Genomic DNA, 18,831 nt, shown 5'->3' with positions numbered 1-18,831 from the left:
AATGCAATCGAATATGTGGAACTAAATTGTTCAATGTAACAGAATATCATAACACAATCCTTATCCTTAGGACAAAATAAAATATTCAATTGAGATAAATGTAGTTTGACACATTTTTAAGGCAGTCTTTTGTCATTATGAGTGTATGAGCGAATACAGTGGTCATGAAAAGTGTTTTATTTAACATAGAATCTTTGGATAAACCCTTATGAATATAATGCAATAGTGCACACATTGAAGGGAATTTTGGGATTACATCTCAAGGGAAGTGTACCTTTTATGATAGTATGTGACACATCATATTGATTGATTACTATACTTTATATACTGAAGTTTGGAGTCAGATCTATGAGTCTGTCAACTAAGAATGATCCATCTCCATAAAAAAAGAGTAAACTCCATTCACTGAATAAGACCTTGTGAATGTGTTGGAAGCTCCACTAAAAAAGCTAGTAAGTGGACTTTTATGTTTAGAAACGTTTTGTCAATCTATTTCCAGGGCAAGTATTACTCCCCTCGTTAAATTCTGCAGAATGCATGGCTGCATATAGCTATAGTAATGTTAAGTTTGAGTTTTGTTGTTTGCAAAAAAGAGATCAATATGTGTGTGCTCTAAAGATACCCTTTTATTGTGAAAAACTCCCGCCGGAAACACAAGTCTTGTTCTGGCTAGCGGAACACAGGGCTGATGGCAGGCAGCAACCTGTCAACAACCCAGGCATAGCTGGAACTAAAGTGTGCTGAGCCCTTTATCATCTCATTTTCGTCAGGTATGTTTATCTATTACTTGATTGAATGACAGAAAGGTGTTAAATGTCCTCGATGTAATTATCTTAGCTGCTCGGGGAGGCGGAGTGAGTTAGCATAACTAACGTTAGTTAATGAACGGTTAGCTTTAGCCTCGGTGTTCAGGACGTCGGCTAACAAAGTTGCCCCAGGTGGTGAAACTAATCCGTTTCTCTAATTTATTCACCAAAAACCTTAACATTATAGCAAATACTACATGTTAGCAATGTAATAGTCAAAACTGTTACAATACAAACGGCTAGAAGTTGCCTTGACAACAGATCTCCTGCTGGCTAACCCCCTGCTAACCTGACAGATAAAGCTATGATGCTTCAGTACGGACAGCAGGACCACGAACCCTCTTTGACAACATCAAGTCTATTATGCTTTTGAAATTGTATTAACCAACCCCTTTGAATAATATTCAAACCACCTTCTTCCTGTTTAAGGGTATTGTCTAAGATTAGCAAACGGAGGTTCAGTGAGACTTAATATAGCAGTTAAAGATGGGACTGCCCGTTATGAAAGGTGCACGGCTGTATCTTCAAATAGCTTAGATTAAACTAAGTCTGAAACCATCATACAAACCTTTTGCTTTGGTTATACATCCTCATAAATCCATACTTCATATTGTATGTAAAGCCTGACTTGACGTTTCACCTACTGTAGCAACATAATAGCCTGATCACTCTGTAAGACTGCACAGTATCACATATTCATGTCTGATGTCGCTGGTTGCAGTTTTTGCAGGTCCCTTGGTGCAGCAAAACAAGACTGCAGTGTTATGGAAGAACCATGAAGGCCCAATTACAAGTCACTGGTAAGTTTTCATTAATCTATGCATGATTTGAGCAAAAATTAGGAAACAACAAATAGGAAAAATTGGTAGAGGTTTAGTATTGCATGACGTTGTTCATAAGCAGCTACAGGCTATGATTCTTTGTGAAAAAATGCCTTATGTGCTGTCACTGTTCAGTACAGGGAGGCTACAGGAGCTGGTGGTTGGTATTTTTATGTTGTTGCATCTTCATCAAATGCACCTTATGTTACATTCTGAACAAACCCTCTAAAATCTTAGTTATACAACCTACAATTTAAGTGGTTTTTTTCATTCTAGTGCTTTCAGCCAAGCTTAAGGAAAACAAAAAGACCTGGTTTGGTCCCAGCCCTTACGTTGAGGTAGCTGTGGATGGCCAGTCAAAGAGGACTGAGAAGTGCAACAACACACACAGTCCTAAATGGAAGCAGGCTGTCACAGTGTGAGTATAACCTTTGTGTTTGTCATAGAAAAAAGCTGATAAGTTATTAGATGATACTTACTAGCAGTTCTGGTTATGGTGCAAACTTTCTGAGCTTGGAATATTGTGTCCATAAGGGAAAACTAAGTTCTTGAAGGGTAAATAAATAAATATGATGTACCTGATTTTTAATTGTCACTGATTCAACAAAGTCCATATGCCCAACACTTATTACTTTACCATGGTTTCTGTGCCACTGAAATAGGTTAAGGTCTCAACTGGTAAGACAAATAAAACACATGAGGGGTGTTTTATTAATAAAACTCTGCAGCATTAATAATAACAACAACACTGTTCTCAAAATCATAGATTGAACCCATATCAAAATCTGTTTATTTTTTCCACCACAAGCAAATTATTCGAAGATATTGATGTCAAAAACAAATGCAGGAATTGACACTTAATATTTGAATTAAATTACATTTGATAACAGAAATAAAACAGATGTCTCCAGAGAAGCGATAGCCCTATACAGTACATACATTTTTTTTTCCATAGTTAAAGTATAACTACTTTAGTATTAATGCAGATCCTTCTTTATATTTTTCTCCAGTGTTGATTATGTTATTTTCTCACTTTACTACAGAATTGTCACCCCGGTCAGCAAGCTGATCTTTCGAGTTTGGAGCCACCAGACACTGAAGGCAGACATCCTGTTGGGAATGGCCATGCTGGAGATCAAAGAGAGCCTTAAAGCTAACGACCTGAAACGTGAGTTCACACTACTTTCTTTCTCTTTGGTGGTGTAATCTTGTGTTTTCTTGAAAATATTTTTTGTCAAACAAACAACGTTTTGCTGCTATTTGACAAAGTGTACATCTCAGTTTATTTGTCAGTTAAACTTTGATCTTGGAAAAAATGTGTTATCCAAGGGGCAGAGTACTTGGCTAATATTTCTAGGGTCTTGCGGTTGATTCCCACATAATATTATGAGTTAGTCAGAACAAAGATCCCATCACATGGCTTATTTATTTTAGGATAATAAAACATTGTATTCCTTATAATCTCCCTTTCAGTAGACTCTATTTGTGTAGCAGTGCATATCAGCTTCTTTTTGTTATGAGAATGATTTATTGTGCTTTGATAAGCTTAACAACCAACAAGCACAGTACTCCCTAGGTTCTCTCTCCTGGGATACAAGCCTCCCCTTAGCGTGTGACTAATTGTGTGTGTCTGATTGCTGGAGGGCTTTACCAGCTCAATACAATGGCTCACCTTGTCTTGTGCATTCCATTTGACATAAAAGTCTGGTTTATTTTCAATACTAAACACGATTCATAAACGTTGAATCCATTATGAAAAGCCAGCAAATGGAGTCCTCTTAGAGAAAATGGCTCTTGTATGTGCATTTGGTGGCAGTTTATACTTCCTCTGACATCTTTTGTTGTTGTTGTGAAGGGTCTATAGCAGGGCTCTCCAACACGTCGATCGCGAGCTACCGGTAGCTCGCGGGCAGCTTTTCAGTAGCTCGCCGCTCGATTATCGATTATAGCGTAGTAAGGTTGCTTATTGATTTTTCGGCCGCGGCTGGACAATAACGTTTTTTTATTTTAGAATGTTTTCTGTCACACGAATATCAAATGGTCGGTGGCGCAGAGATCAAGGAACAGACGTGACAGCAGCACAGCGACAACACACACGGAGCAGTCTGCTTTCTCCACCAACACCAGTCCAGAACTAACAGCAGAATGACCCGCTCTGAATCAGGCCCTGTCGCTGCGCCTCAGAGACACACAGGGAGGGATTTGTGTTTTTTGAAAAACACTCGTTATCGTCATGTCAGGTTTTTGGTGGATTTAATCAAGTCTTGGATTGCAGAGTATGAATGTCCTCTTGCTATTTTCAGTTGATAAATACTTGTGTAAAGTTTGTGAAGGCAGGAGGAAAGCTTCCGCGATCACCGTCTCCTCTCCGTTCCTCCAAACCCCGCCCCCTCCCTGAAAATAATGAGTGACAGGCTGACAGTGACCCGATAGAAACTTTATTATTCACTTAATCACTGATTGAGATATGATGAAGCTAACTTAATCTCATACATTCATGGGATTTATGTAACAGTAAGACAGAGAATGTAAGTGTGCACCCACATGCACTATTTTTGTTTTTATAATTGCTATTGTAAATACTCCTGTTGTCTGCTGTGTTCAGACTCAAGTCCTGTGTGTGATGCCACATTCAAGACATTCAGTGTCTTTTTTTTAACAGAAGACCGTAGCTAGAAGCTGCAGCTAGACTGCAGAAGTATTAGTTTTTTGTTTTTGAGGATGGAACCATTTTGACACACGGATATAGGGAGGCTAGACCTATACAATTAATTTATTATGGTTTATAATTTAATGTCAAGACGAAGAAGAAAAAGATGGCTGAACAACTGTTCAGTGTCAATCCTGTGGAGATCTCCAAAATAATGTTCAGCTTAAGTCGCAGCAAAACTCAGAACATTTCTGGAGCCTTGTAGACCCAGAAAACTATAAGAACATTCACCAAGCAGCACTGAAAATGTCTGCTTTATTTGGTTCTGTTCTACATACCTTTGTGAAGCAGCTTTTTCTGACATGAATGAAATCTAAATACAGAACAATACTGACTGATGAACATTTAAATGACTATTAGAGTGAACCTAAGTGGGTCCAGCATACACCTCTATGGTGGACTGGATGCAGTGCCATTCATCTCACTAACAAAAGAGTGAAATGCTTGTAAGGTGGTGATTAAGGACACTTATGTGAATGTTCAGTGATGTACTTATTATGTGGGCCATAATAATATGTGAGAAATCTTCGTTTTCTTGGACCTTATTTTTGATAAGCTTTAGGTATTGCAATTTCACACGTAAGTATAGCTTAATTCAACTGATGAGGGCTATGTGAATAAATGTAAGCGATGTGATGCAAGTAGCTCTTGGCCACTTTAATTTTTTGAAAGTAGCTCTCAGATGAAGAAAGGTTGGAGACCCCTGGTTGAAGCATTATGACACCTTTGCCCATTTTCATCTCCTGTCAAACACTGTTTCTGTCCCCTCCCCAGTGTGTGAGGTGGTGCAGACTCTGCAGCTGTGCTCTGACAGAGACTCTCGGGATGTTGTTGGCGACCTGTCAGTCTGTCTGGATGGCATGCAGGTAGACCCAGAGACCCTCGCCACTGCAGAGAGAGAACATGGTAAGAAAGCACACACATGCACAAATCCACCGACAATGCACAGATCTGCAGAATTGTATTAAATCATCTGTTAGTGTGACATGTTCCCTTTTTTTTCCTCATCATATTTATTTAACAATCATATTTAGTTAAAATTGTCTCAGAGTTCTTTTATAGAGCCTGGCTACTAAATTGACCAACTTGGCTTATTACATATAAAGATCAGTGTATATGTCAGCCTTTGAGTAAAATGTAGAAATGCCAAATATAAACTATGTAATTGGCCATTACATAGTTTACTTACCAGAATGCACCAAGAAATACGATTCTACTTTTTAAAAAAAAGTGAAATATGTAGCCACCTTTGCGTTCTTAGCCCCTTGCAGCAGATAAGGAAGAAAAAAATGGTTTCAATAGATCCCAAGTTAATTTGAGTATATGTTGTCATCTGTTTCTTTGTTACTCTAGCTGCTCTTCCAAATGGAAACGCAAGGCAAAATGGAGACACTGGCAACAGGTTCAGTAAACTTTCATTTATAATCCTATTTATGCTTTTTGGGAAAATGTTGTGTTTACTCATAGAAAATACTAATTGTATCCCTATCAAGTAACTTAAGAACATATCTTGATCCCCAGGTCAAGCAGGGACACATCTCCCTCCAGTGACTCAGAGGAGTGGGTTATCGTACCTAACGGTCATCCTGCCAATGGTACAGGGTCTCCTTCTCGATCTCCAGGGGGCTCCAACGCCTTGCGTCCTCCCAGACCAGCCCGAGCCCCTCCTCCTACGCCTCACAGACCTACAGCCTCACCAAGTAGGAAAAGCACAAGAAACCAAAGACTCATCAATATAACCAGTCATTCTACATTTTTAAATAGCATTGATTTTCTTTTATGTACAGAAACAGTGTCTGTGTCTGAGATAGACATCTGTTCACAGACTTAAATGTTTTTTCTGCCATCCTCCCACTCTTCTCTACAGCCTCTTCTAGCAGTTCCTCCCCAAGCGAGCTGAGTGAAGCTCCAGCTTCCGATGGCTCCTCCCAGGCGTCAGCTAGTGGCTGTTTAAATCAGCAGGATGACTCAGCAGCAGCAACATCAACATCAACATCAACAGCAGCAACAGCAGCAACAGCAGCAACAGCAGCAACAGCAGCAACAGCAGCAGCTACTTCACAGACAGCAGCTGGACCCAAACCAGCAACATCTGCCTCAGCAGCTCCAGCCTCAGCAGCTCCAGCCTCAGCAGTTCCGGCCACAACAGCTCCCAGAATCACACCCATAAACAACGGCCCCTTACCACAAGGGTAAAAGAGCAAGGCACTTCACCTGGTCCTGCAAATATCATTTTAGACTGCAGCCTCTTTATGACGTTTGAATGTGAATGATGTGAAAAAGAACATAGACTCATACAAAAATAACCTCTCTCTCTCATTACTTATGACTAACTCAAAGTGTGTTGGTGTCTGTATTTGTTTTGTTTTTTAACCTTTATTTAACCAGATAAAAGCATTGAGATAAAATCTCATTTTCAATGCTGACCTGGCCAAGAAGGCAGCAACGTTACACATAACACATAACACAAACATATAAAATACAGAGAACATAACAAAGAAAACAAAAGACGAAAAAGCAGTCACTACATTGTGCACATTAGGACAGTAAGAAAAGTACACTACTTGTTACTGCAAGAGCAGCTGGTGGTGAGGACTTCAGACAACTTCAATTTAAAACAGTATCTGCAGATACCCTGTATTTAATTATTATTACTGCTTTATTTGTGAAGTGTTGGGGTGTCAACCTCTATACAAACGTAGCAACAAAGTGCTAGATCGTAACCTCATCCATTAGCAAGCTACAAAATTGGTGGACACAGCAAATATAGCTTGTTTTCAACTGTGAGAAAGCACTCTAACCTTAACTGCAGTCATGGGGGTGCTCTTCTGTGGTCGTTGAGCTAGGGATAAGGTGCGAACCTTACATCTTTTGTTAACAAACCGTCTAGAACATACAAATAGTTCTCATTCTGCCTTTTTAACGAATTGTGTTTTTCAGTGACAGTGACAGAATCAGTTATCAAAATCTGTTTCCTATGCTTGGTCTTTGCTGACTCATCTTTCTCTGCAGATGGGAGCAAAGGGCAGACCAGAACGGACGGGTCTACTTTGTGGATCACATCGAGAAAAGGACAACCTGGGAAAGGCCTGATCCTCTTCCTTCAGGGTACCAACACACTTGATCATATGCTATACTACGAGTGCTAACATGGTTACAATTCAATCAGAACACTTGTGCTCTTTGATATTCTTTAACAAATGTTACCATCCAACCTCTCTCCCTTCTCCGCAGGTGGGAGCGCAGGGTGGACCCGATGGGTAGGGTGTACTATGTCGACCACATTACCCGGACGACTACGTGGCAGCGGCCCACGCAGGAGTCGGTGAGAAACTACGAAGAGTGGCAGCACCAGAGAAACCAGCTGCAGGGAGCCATGCAGCAGTTCAACCAGAGGTTCATCTATGGGGTGAGTGCAGGCACTGTAGTAGTTTCTGGATAAGGGTACATCCATACATTGCTTTGATTTACTTAAGAATCCCGTCCATTCATGGTTAATGAACTATAGAAATGTTTTGCTTCGAACAATAGTTTGTCTGATATGATGTGTCAAAAAGATCCTGTTTTTAGGAATATGCATGACAAAATAATGTCTTTATGTGTTGAATGGGAGGCTGTGGCGCAGTGGATTAGTGCGTTGGTGTTCGGATCAGGGGAGCATCGGTTCAAACCCCACTGCAGTCAGCATGTCGTTGTGTCCCTGGGCAAGACACTTCACCTCAAATTGCTCCTGTGGGGCTTTTGATAAAAGCGTCTAACAAGTAACATGTAATGTAATGTAATGAATGGAGATATATGGTGTGCATAAAGAAACTGCACCATCACAAGATGAATCTGTGTAAACGGATTATTACTGAACAGTATACACTGTACCATAATATGCAGTAGAGTTTAAGTTCTCAACATTTTTTACTTGCTACAAAACCTAAACCCAAAACCATCATTTTCAAGTTACTTAATTGAACTGGCTATGCATGCACTCCAAAAGTCACACCTATTACAAATGTTTTGTTTGCTTCAAATAGACCTCACAACTAAAATAAAATAAAAGCATTACCACCTCAATGTTACCCAGCAAAGGAAACACTGTTTGACTTCTTTACAGCTTATTGCTGTTTCTGAAGTCTAATGTAGTTATCCTGTTGAACATTGAACGAGATTGGAGGTTGATTCCTCTGTATAATACTAACGATGGTTGGCTCTGGAACTGGCAAAGGCCATTTTTTAAATGTTTTTTAAGACTTTAACAACGTGTCTCTCTCTGGCTCAGCTCCAAGACCAGCTGGCGGCGACGGCCAACAAAGAGTTTGACCCGCTTGGACCTCTGCCACATGGATGGGGTAAATATCACCTATCATTGCACATTTACTTTGGCTGGAGTTGCTGTTATCGTAGTAAAACACACAATACAAGTTCCTAGGGAATGCACAGCAATGATTTCATACTGAAGAAACATTTTCATTTTTTTATGTCAGAGAAGAGAACAGACACCAATGGCAGAGTGTATTTTGTTCATCACCCGACTCGGACAACGCAGTGGGAGGACCCCAGGACCCAGGGGTGAGTGTGGGCCTACGGCTGTGCATCTTGATACTGTGATACCTATTTTTATACTGACTATAAATGATCCTGCTTACTTTGGCTGTAGTTTTCTTTTATTGCCTGTAGGAGGCGCTTATGTGTCAGCAACTTGCTCAGCACAAGCATTTCTAGATTGAAGCATAGGCATATATAGGAATAATTGGAATTAAAATCAATTTTAGAGTAAGAAAAAATACTTTTATCTTTTCTGCGAAATATAACTATAGGGTTATTTAGGTCATAAGGTGACCAGCAGATAGAAAAAATGCATGCAAACATCCTTGGAGGTGTGGAGGTATAGAAAGTATTACGTTTATGATAAGTAAAAGCTATATTTTTGGTTTCAAACATGATGGTTTGATGCTTACACTGACTCATGAATAAGCTGCTAATGCGTTCACAAAGGAAAAATCGTCAGGCTTATAAGTGCCATTTTTTATTTTTCAAATTCACTTGCAATTTACATTTTGTTTTTCTTTATCTTTTTAACAATTTATTTATTTGTTGGTATTATTCAGGCTGCTGAACGACAAGCCCCTACCAGAGGGATGGGAGATGCGGTTCACTGTGGATGGTATTCCCTACTTTGTAGACCACAACAGGCGAACCACAACCTACATAGACCCTCGCACGGGGAAATCCTCACTGTAAGTTCTTCTATACATTTAGCAGTTAACTTGCTTTAGTTAAAAACACAAATTACTGGAGAAGCTCTCGCCTTTTAACCAGACACTTGATACTTGTCCACAAGCTGTAGCCTTAAGATTAAGATGCATTTAATGTACGTAGACATATTTATCCCTAATTGCAAACTCCTTTCATATTACACAGATACATTTTGATTTCATTTGAACATAAACATAGGTATCAATGCAGGTTCAATGCATTTAAATGAGTGATAACACATTGGATAATCCTCGTAACAATTGTGATAAAAAGCATGATCACAGCCTCCCTAAACAGCAGGAGAATAAACTCACAAAATGTGCATGCAGTATCTAAATATGCTTGTTTAATTGACATTTAAAATGGTTCTTCTGGTCTTTTCCACAGTGAGAATGGACCACAGATAACCTATGTCAGGGACTTCAAAGCCAAAGTGCTATACTTCAGGTTCTGGTGTCAGGTATGTGCTGCACCAAATGTTTTGCTATCATCCTTATGCTTCTCCTTTGTACTGTCTTTCGTAATTGAATGTGCAAAGATTGAAGTTCACAGTTCATGTTTAATTCATGTTAACTTCTGTAAAAAGCAAGCAGAAATGTAATTACATGTTGTGTTTTTTCCCCGGCCTCAGCAATTGTCGATGCCTCAGCACATTAAGATTAACGTCTCCCGGAAAACCTTGTTTGAGGATTCATTTCAACAGGTAACTTAAAACAAAGAAATCCAGTTCTCTGTTGTACCGTGTGTTCTTTTGACTGTATTGGCTTTTTAATGTTTGAGGTGTGTAACACATTCTTTTCTGCATCTGAAGATAATGAGCTTCCACCCTCAAGATCTGAGGCGGAGACTGTGGATCATTTTCCCCGGAGAGGAAGGCTTGGACTACGGAGGTGTGGCCAGGTAATGTCAACAGCATTTTGTTTTTATGCAATCGCGCCATAAGGAGGTGTGTTTCGACCTCAATCGTAGCTTCTTTTTTTTTTTTAAACCAACCAGTATAACCACTAAATAATTGTTTGTTTCTCATGTATTTATTTTATTTTCAGGGAATGGTTCTTCTTGCTCTCTCATGAAGTGCTGAACCCCATGTACTGTTTGTTTGAGTATGCCGGCAAGGACAACTACTGTCTGCAGATCAACCCTGCCTCCTACATCAACCCTGATCACCTCAAGTACTTCAAGTTCATAGGACGCTTCATTGCCATGGTACCTGCCCTATTTGTCAACACAATTAATTACTCAGTATTGGAACTTAATATAATGACATAATTACCTTGGCTAACAAGATGGATCATGTTTGTGAGGTAACATACGTATGATGAGGATGGCGCAATGTTGTTTACAACCGTCATGTTGGCTCTTAAATGTGCCTTATTGCTCTGGAAGGAATTCAAATATTCGATTATCTTAATTTTATGACAGTCAGTCTCCTCGTACAAGTTTACAGTTTTACATATCAGATCTCTTTCTGTTTTATGTGGCTGCTGTTTTAATACATTTGATCACATGACTGTTCTGCTTTGGTCCCTTCTAGGCTTTGTTCCATGGCAAATTCATCGACACAGGATTCTCCCTGCCCTTCTACAAGCGCATTCTGAACAAACCTCTGGCTCTCAAAGACCTGGAGTCCATAGATCCAGAGTTTTACAACTCACTCATCTGGATCAAGTAGGTCTGGGGATACAAGAGTTACTAATGTGTGACCTAAAGGGAATATGGTGGTGATAAGGAGGAGTGGAAGGACAGGCCAACATGTATATCAAAACGTACTGCAGTGTACCATTAACTGTTTTCATATTGGAGATATGTCATAGTTGATTTTTTTTTTATGAACACACAATGTAATTTATAAAAAACATTCATTAATTTCCCAATTTTCTTTATTGCAACACATTTGGAATTATACCAGTATAATGTGTAGATCGTGCCACATTTATTTTTGAGGTGAGCAGAGTATTGGTCAAATGGATGTGTTAGAACAAAAGGATATTTGTCTATTTTGGCCAGGATTATTACTCAGCCCAAACCAGCTTCTGGACAAGAAACAGTCTGCCTCCCAGGGCAATTGTTACAAAGACAGATTTTTACACAAACAAAATATAGCATTCATTTAAATGCGGCGACTGGTAGGTGGATTTAATTGTTGTTAATGATCAAAATGGCTCTTTGCTCTGCAGGGATAATAACATAGAGGAGTGTGGACTGGAAATGTTCTTCTCTGTGGACAAGGAGATCCTGGGCGAGGTCACCACCCACGAGCTGAAGCCCGATGGAGGAAACGTCCAAGTAACTGAGGAAAATAAAGAGGAGTACATCAGGTACCCCCTCCTCCGCCACCCGTCTTCAACTTCCATATTTACATTCACACGTTACACACAACACTGATAGTCTTATCCCTGCTGATTTACTTTCCTACAGTGAACATCTGACAATATTGTATGTGTTACAGTTCTCCTATTTCACTGTAATGTGTAATAGAGGGGAAAAGGCCAATAATAAACCAACTTCATTATACATACTGTACACAGCAGCGAAATGACAGCATTTATACGCCCAATTAAATCAAAATAGATAAACGTATTTAATCGATTTTTTATCACACATGTATTGCGCAGGTCGCGACCAATTCTTTAGTATCTGCTGCAGCAATAACAACAAAAGTATTTTGTATTGACTGATAAGCTATAATGCTTTTTATTTGATCAACCATGATATTTGACCCTTAGAAAATTGAACCTTCTTGTTTGCAAGCAGCCATTAATAATCATGCACTGGGTATGTTTGACTTTGTTGTATTAATCTTCATGTTTCTGTACGCAGGTTGGTGGCAGAGTGGAGGCTGTCCAGAGGGGTGGAGGAGCAGACTCAGGCATTCTTTGAGGGCTTCAATGAAGTTTTGCCCCAGCAGTACCTCCAATACTTCGATGCCAAGGAGTTAGAGGTACTGCAATCCACACTCTACGACATTTACTGAACACCAAAAGTTCTATGTTTGGGGTAGTGTTGGTCTTTTAAAGTGTTTATTCTGCTGGGTAAAATCATGTGCATTTGAGATGTCATCACACTCGCTTCCTTCTTGCCTGTAGGTGATGCTGTGTGGGATGCAGGAGATAGACCTGGTGGACTGGCAGAGAAACGCGATCTACAGACATTACGCCCGCAGCAGCAAACAGATCCTCTGGTTCTGGCAGGTCAGTACATGCAGTTGCACGGTTTCGAAAATCATAACACTAATTCCATTTCCTTACTTACTTTGATCTACTTTTAGTTTAGGAGACTTATACCGTACAATTATAGCTCAGTTTGTCTCAAGATTTCATTTTCCTTTAACTCACAACTACTGTAAAGTCCCTTTTGCTAAGACTTAAAGATTGAGTCTTCACTTGGTCCAAATATTTCCAAAACTCCCTAATAAAGCAAAACAAAACTTGGGTCTTTAGGACAATTATATGTTATCATTATAATTATAATAACACTTATAATAACAGAGATACATCTACATCATAAATCTGAATTGTATTAACAAACAATTCGTGGATTTGATTGTGTTGCATCTCAACTTGTAAAACATAAGCCTCGTGTTGTAATTGTACATTTCTATCATTTTGTATTTCTGCTTATCCTGGGAACTTGATGATTTATGCAATCCTTTATTTGTTAAATCTCTTTTCTCTTTATATAACTATTATTTAATAGTAGAGGAGTCATTTTTGGCCTCTAAATGTTGCTGCACAAGGTTCTAACTATTCCTGAACCTTATCTGTTTTTTTAATATGCGTGTTTGTGTGGAAATGAATTAAAGTGTGATGTTTTGACAGTTTGTGAAGGAGATGGACAACGAAAAGAGGATGAGGCTGCTGCAGTTTGTCACAGGAACCTGTCGCCTTCCTGTGGGAGGCTTCGCTGACCTGATGGGTAAACACACACACACACACACACACACACACACACACACTGTATATACTCACTTCAGAATTTATTTCTTGATTTAATTTTCCGTATGCTTGTTTAAAAATGTAGGAAGCAACGGCCCTCAAAAGTTCTGCATCGAGAAAGTGGGTAAAGAGAACTGGCTTCCACGAAGCCACACATGGTAAGGCCAGTTATTCTTCTTCTACTTTCTAAGAAAACCTCACTCAGGCTTCAGGTATGTGGCCAGAGGTCCAAATACTGCAGGATTAACACTTTTTAACCAAACCCTCTTAGTCATATCTGATTCAACCAGGCTCCTTTTCATTGTCAGGCTTTAATTTGACATTTTAATTTTTATAACACTGTCTGAGAATGTGTCGTTAAACCGTGAATAATACAGTTTGATATGGTTTTACTTAGCCAATGCTCTTATGAAGCCTCATGTGATACTAGTGAGGCAGGGACATAATTGCAATCAAATCATTGAAATAAAATAAATAATTTCTCACTTAAGAAAGTCAGAATTTCATTAACAACATTGAACTAAAGGGACTTTTATACACTTATTTTATCTGCAGTTCAGACAAAATCTGTACATTTTAGGGATTTGTTTCACTTATATGTTATGAGATGCAACGTTAAAATGTTGGCGATCAAACATTAAATCAATTTCTTCTCTGGAAAGTCATTTGTTTTCTTTCTCTTTTGTTTTGTAGCTTTAATCGTCTGGACCTCCCTCCCTACAAGAGCTACGAGCAGATGAAGGAGAAGCTCATGTTCGCCATTGAGGAGACAGAAGGCTTTGGGCAGGAGTAATGAGCAGGAGCTAAAGGATGGGATGGAGGAGTGTTGGCTTGGAGGAGCCATATCCTTTTCAGACATGAGCACTTTTTAACATGACCTCCCTGCAGCCAGGAGCTGCTTATAAACTGGTGATGGACGTACAAATCTTTATTTTCTATCACAGTATCAGTCACAACTATTTCGTCACACATTCATTTACCCTACAAAAGACCTGTGAATCCTTCTCACTCCGTTTCACTGCTCACCTACATGATGGATCCCACCCTTCTGCAGCTGGTCAGCCCACTTTCAGGCGAGAGAGGCAAGAGAGACGCCTTCCTCACCCTGTCATGTCTGCACTCGCCGAACGTTGCACAAGTGCAGTTTCTGCTCGTACACCTGTGAATCTGTGCAGTGGTAACTTCTTAAGAGCCGCCTTGTCGGGTCTATGCACTAGAATTAATTATTTGGGAGAAAAATAACCATATTTGTGCATTTTTACTTAAGATAAGTACATATCTAAAAGTAACATCAAAGGCAAATGTATGGTTTGGGTTTTTTTTCAGGCTCAGCTTTTGTTTGTTTTTTTGGTTTAAAGGATGGATGAATGATTTTTTTCAACAACTGACTGACTCCTGCAGCACATATGCATTTTCTTTGACAAATATGATCGAGCTAATTGTAATGATACTTTCTCTTATTTCAACAGGTTGCTTTCTTAACTTTATAATGAGTTGAACTAGTTTGCACATAGTTATGTGAGCAGGAAGACCGGTTGTGATTGTTCTCAAGAGAGGTTGTATTTTTATGTGCAATAGTTTTGTAGGAAACAATTATGCCAATAATAGAGCCAAGCAATGATTTGTTTGATCATTTTATAACAGTTTGGTAAGTTTCAACATTTACTCCTTATTTGAATTGTCAATATAAAATAGAGAACATTTGCATTATTGCAAGTGTTCGTAGTGAAACTTGTTTGGTTGTGATATGATTAGAAAACTTCCCAAAATGATCTGTGCTGTAAATAGTATCAGCTTATTTACCAGTCAGGACGACTGAAAGAGTCTTGATTTTGAATTATAATCTGTTACTAATGAAGTGGGAGTTTTAGCGTGTGTAGAGAACAATGATTTGTTGAATAATGACCTATTATTCCCACTGAAAGGTAGCCAATTCTCTGGTAGATGTCCAGACTTAAGTATTATTAGAGTTAAATGATGTTAAATACTGAATCCTAACTGTTTAATGTGTTCAGTGACTAATGCAGTTTTTGTAAATATACTTATAAAGTAGTAATATGTTTAATATCTTAATACATTTAGTTCACCCAAGCAGTGGACCCCTTACAGTTGCAGGCATAAGTGGACCATTAGGATTAATGTAATATAAGTGACCCTAGTTTTATAGGGTGATAGGTATTCAGATTTGTACAGAAGTATATTAGAATAATTCATGTCTTTTCCAAAAATAGCTCTGTTTTCTTCAAGCTTAAAGTTTATTTTTTATTTCAGGTAGACTAGTATTACTTTAAGAAAAATGACTGGAACCAATCTACCAAAGGATGTTATTTAATAGTTTTTTGTAAAACATTTTACTTCATTTGAGGTATAAGTCTTAAAGTGCAGTTTTTAACATCCCCTAAATTGTTATATATCACATCGGTTGGCGCTATTAGGTTGTTAGTTAGCCTTTATTATATTAATGGGTAACACTGTGAGGTACAAAAAAAGGTAGCAATTTAGCTACTTCAATCTTAAATACAAAATCTGAACAAAATTTGAATCTGTAAAGTGATATTTTGTAACTGTCCCGGTATCAAGCTGTGTAGTGTGTGTGTGTAAGCAGCGTGGTGTAAATTACGTGGTATAATTTCAATGTGTACACCAGATAATTTAACAATCCTAATTAAAAGTTGTGTTTCAGCAAATTTACTTGAAGTTAGCTGTAACGAATGAAATGAAATATCCACACATTTTGTATGAACAATGTGGCCGAATGCCATTTCACAAAATGCTGGTTGTTACAGTATAAGCGCTCCCTCACTGACCTGACAGGTGTATTGACCCTCATTCGAAACCAGTTACTGCTGACTTGGTTTTTATTAGTCTCTTATGTTTCACATTATCTCAGATTTTTATCCTGCATTAATACACACACATAGACCTATAAAGCTACTACTGGTGTGCAGATTTGAAATGAGATTACTGCCGAAAAACCTTCAAAATGTTTACTATTGAATATTTTAACAGATAACAACGAATAACTTAGCACCTTGACACTTCATACTGGTTGAATTAACCACTTCACTGTTTAATCACTGCTTTGTTCCAGATCATGGAGCCATTTTAATGTAGGCTATAGAAATATGCAAAATAGTGTTTGTAGTTGTACTGATTGCATTGTAAATCATGTTGATAGTGTAATCACTGTTTTTGAGCTCCAACTTTTTTTGATAAGTAGAAGTCAATGGTATTTATTTGGAAGATGGGTTTCATGTAACAATGGACTGGATTGATTGAGAAAAAAAACAACCGTAATAAAATGATTTAAACACTGGGCTTCTGCAGGACAATTGTGAAGTGTTTATTATTTCAGCTACATTTTCCCAACTTGTTTACAATATCCCACACACTTTACATAACTTTTATTCTCAATACACACAACCATTGTCATCTTAAATTATAAAAAATAATTGAACCACATAAATGGAACAGTAATAATAAGCTCCAATAATGCTAAACACAAGGGGACATTCTGCATGCTTTTTTACTTTTGATATTTGAGATTGCTGATAATACTATACCTCAAGTACAAGACTACTTTATATGTGTTCACCCTCAATTAGCTTTAACAAACTACTTATAGCCTTACTTTGGCTCCATATTTTTTTAAATACTAAAACTCAAAAACAAAAAAGTTAAAGTGTGGGAAGAAGCTTTAGTGCACAAACAGCCACAGCAAGTGCAGTAATAAAACAGCAATTGGCTTAAGTACATGGAATAAGTAGCCTACTTCTACTTATCGTGAGTATTTCTATTAAATGCAACGTTAGACTTTTACTCCACTAGCAACACCCCAAAAAACGTTTTGTCTCCTAGTTACTTTTCAGATAACAATTTTGCATACCATGAAACACAGAAAATACCGGTCTATGCTGCCCCAGAACGTCGCCTCGTTGGAGATTTCTATTTTTCTTCCTGGGTACAGTGACGTGCCCATACCCAAATGGTATGCCGTGGAGCCGTTACGTTAAGTCCGTGGATTGGTCCAAATGGGCCAATCCGCAGACCTCCTCACACACACACTCAATCTTTTCTCAGCTGCAGCTCCGCCGATTTCTCCTCCCTGACGGCGGGACGCGGCGAGGCTATGAGTCGGTGTGTGAGCACACACACAAACTCCCAGCCAGGCTGCGGGTGTGTGTGTGTGTTCGGGCTGGGTTTCGCTGTGTCTCGCTGTCTCTCAGACGGCCACTGGGCTCATAGGGAGGGAGGGGGGGGGGGGGCAGGAGCTCCAACAAGCCGTTTAGGACAGAGAGTGAATACACATACTATACAGAGATGCTGTATGAGAAACTGTGAAGCTGACAATTGAGTGGCCCGACCAAGCAAGGAGGCAGAGGCAGAGAGTTCAAATATAACCCGGTGTGGGCATTTATTAATCATTGGCACATGATTCACAGCCTCAATCTGACTGTTACCCGTTCACACCCCTCACAAACAGGAAACACAGAGGGTGTTTCTCAATCGCGAGTAAAGCTGCTTCCGAGCCACTATTTCAAGCATACTACGTCATCGAGTGCCGCCGAAGTACTGTTCCAATCTCCAGTATACTTGGAAATCTACCGAGCCCGGCGTACTCCGTTTGGAGAAATATCGAGTGTGCACATGAGTAGACTTCGCGGCCTTAAAATCCCCACAATGCTTTGCGCACGGACCAATTTCCCCAAATCTGTGGCGGAAGATGTAAGGCGGGGCCTCTCAAATGACGCACACCTGCACACTTGCTAGCCTGTTCCACTCTTTCTTTTCCGAATGGCAGGAAGTATTCTTGACTCGCTTCTGAAGCAAGATGCTCGGCAGACATGTGCTACCAAGCAAGCGTACTCGCGATTGAGAAACACCCAGAGCCTAAATACCCACAGACTAATCAATCAACAAGACACAGGTGAGGGGGGAGGAGACAACACAGGGCACCAGGTGCACACAATCAGCAGCAACAGACATGGGTGAGTGATATGTCAACTTTACACAGTGGTAACTTGTACAATTAATGCAACTTAAAGTCATGATTTATACACCCTCAACATATTATTTGCACCCTGATTACTCTCAACCGCTGTCATTCTTACACCAGCATAAACACTTTCGGCGCTCTCGCTAACTCCCCTATCTTTTCAGGCGGAGCCGAGGACCCGACCAGCACCTGCCAGACGACATTCCAATCAATACGGTTTAATCAGTTAATAAATACTACCTCAATAATTAGTATCTGTAAAATGTGCAAATATGCAATGCCAAACTGTACTGTGCAATCACGCTAATAAAGTGCA

The 18,831-nt window shown here is 39.3% G+C and overlaps 1 protein-coding gene across 1 annotated transcript; it reads left to right on the top strand.

The window, feature by feature from the left end:
- The first annotated feature begins 661 nt into the window (after nt 1–661).
- itcha (itchy E3 ubiquitin protein ligase a) lies at nt 662–16,837 on the top strand. The gene is made up of 24 exons (XM_034139097.1): nt 662–770; nt 1,528–1,606; nt 1,904–2,045; nt 2,671–2,795; nt 5,112–5,243; nt 5,691–5,739; nt 5,859–6,037; nt 6,205–6,529; nt 7,350–7,445; nt 7,572–7,746; nt 8,608–8,677; nt 8,813–8,897; nt 9,437–9,565; nt 9,972–10,044; nt 10,216–10,287; nt 10,396–10,484; nt 10,631–10,790; nt 11,119–11,252; nt 11,762–11,902; nt 12,405–12,525; nt 12,671–12,775; nt 13,403–13,499; nt 13,605–13,677; nt 14,213–16,837. Exons 2-24 carry the CDS (start codon nt 1,582–1,584, stop codon nt 14,310–14,312), a joined length of 2,697 nt encoding a protein of 898 aa, XP_033994988.1. The 5' UTR covers nt 662–770; nt 1,528–1,581; the 3' UTR covers nt 14,313–16,837.
- Nucleotides 16,838–18,831: the final 1,994 nt, after the last annotated feature.

The sequence above is a fragment of the Trematomus bernacchii genome, unplaced genomic scaffold (assembly GCF_902827165.1).
Source record: "Trematomus bernacchii unplaced genomic scaffold, fTreBer1.1, whole genome shotgun sequence".
Taxonomy (NCBI): Eukaryota; Metazoa; Chordata; class Actinopteri; order Perciformes; family Nototheniidae; genus Trematomus; species Trematomus bernacchii.
The sequence above is the reverse complement of the archived record's forward strand: the minus strand, read 5'-3'. Positions and strand labels throughout refer to the sequence as shown.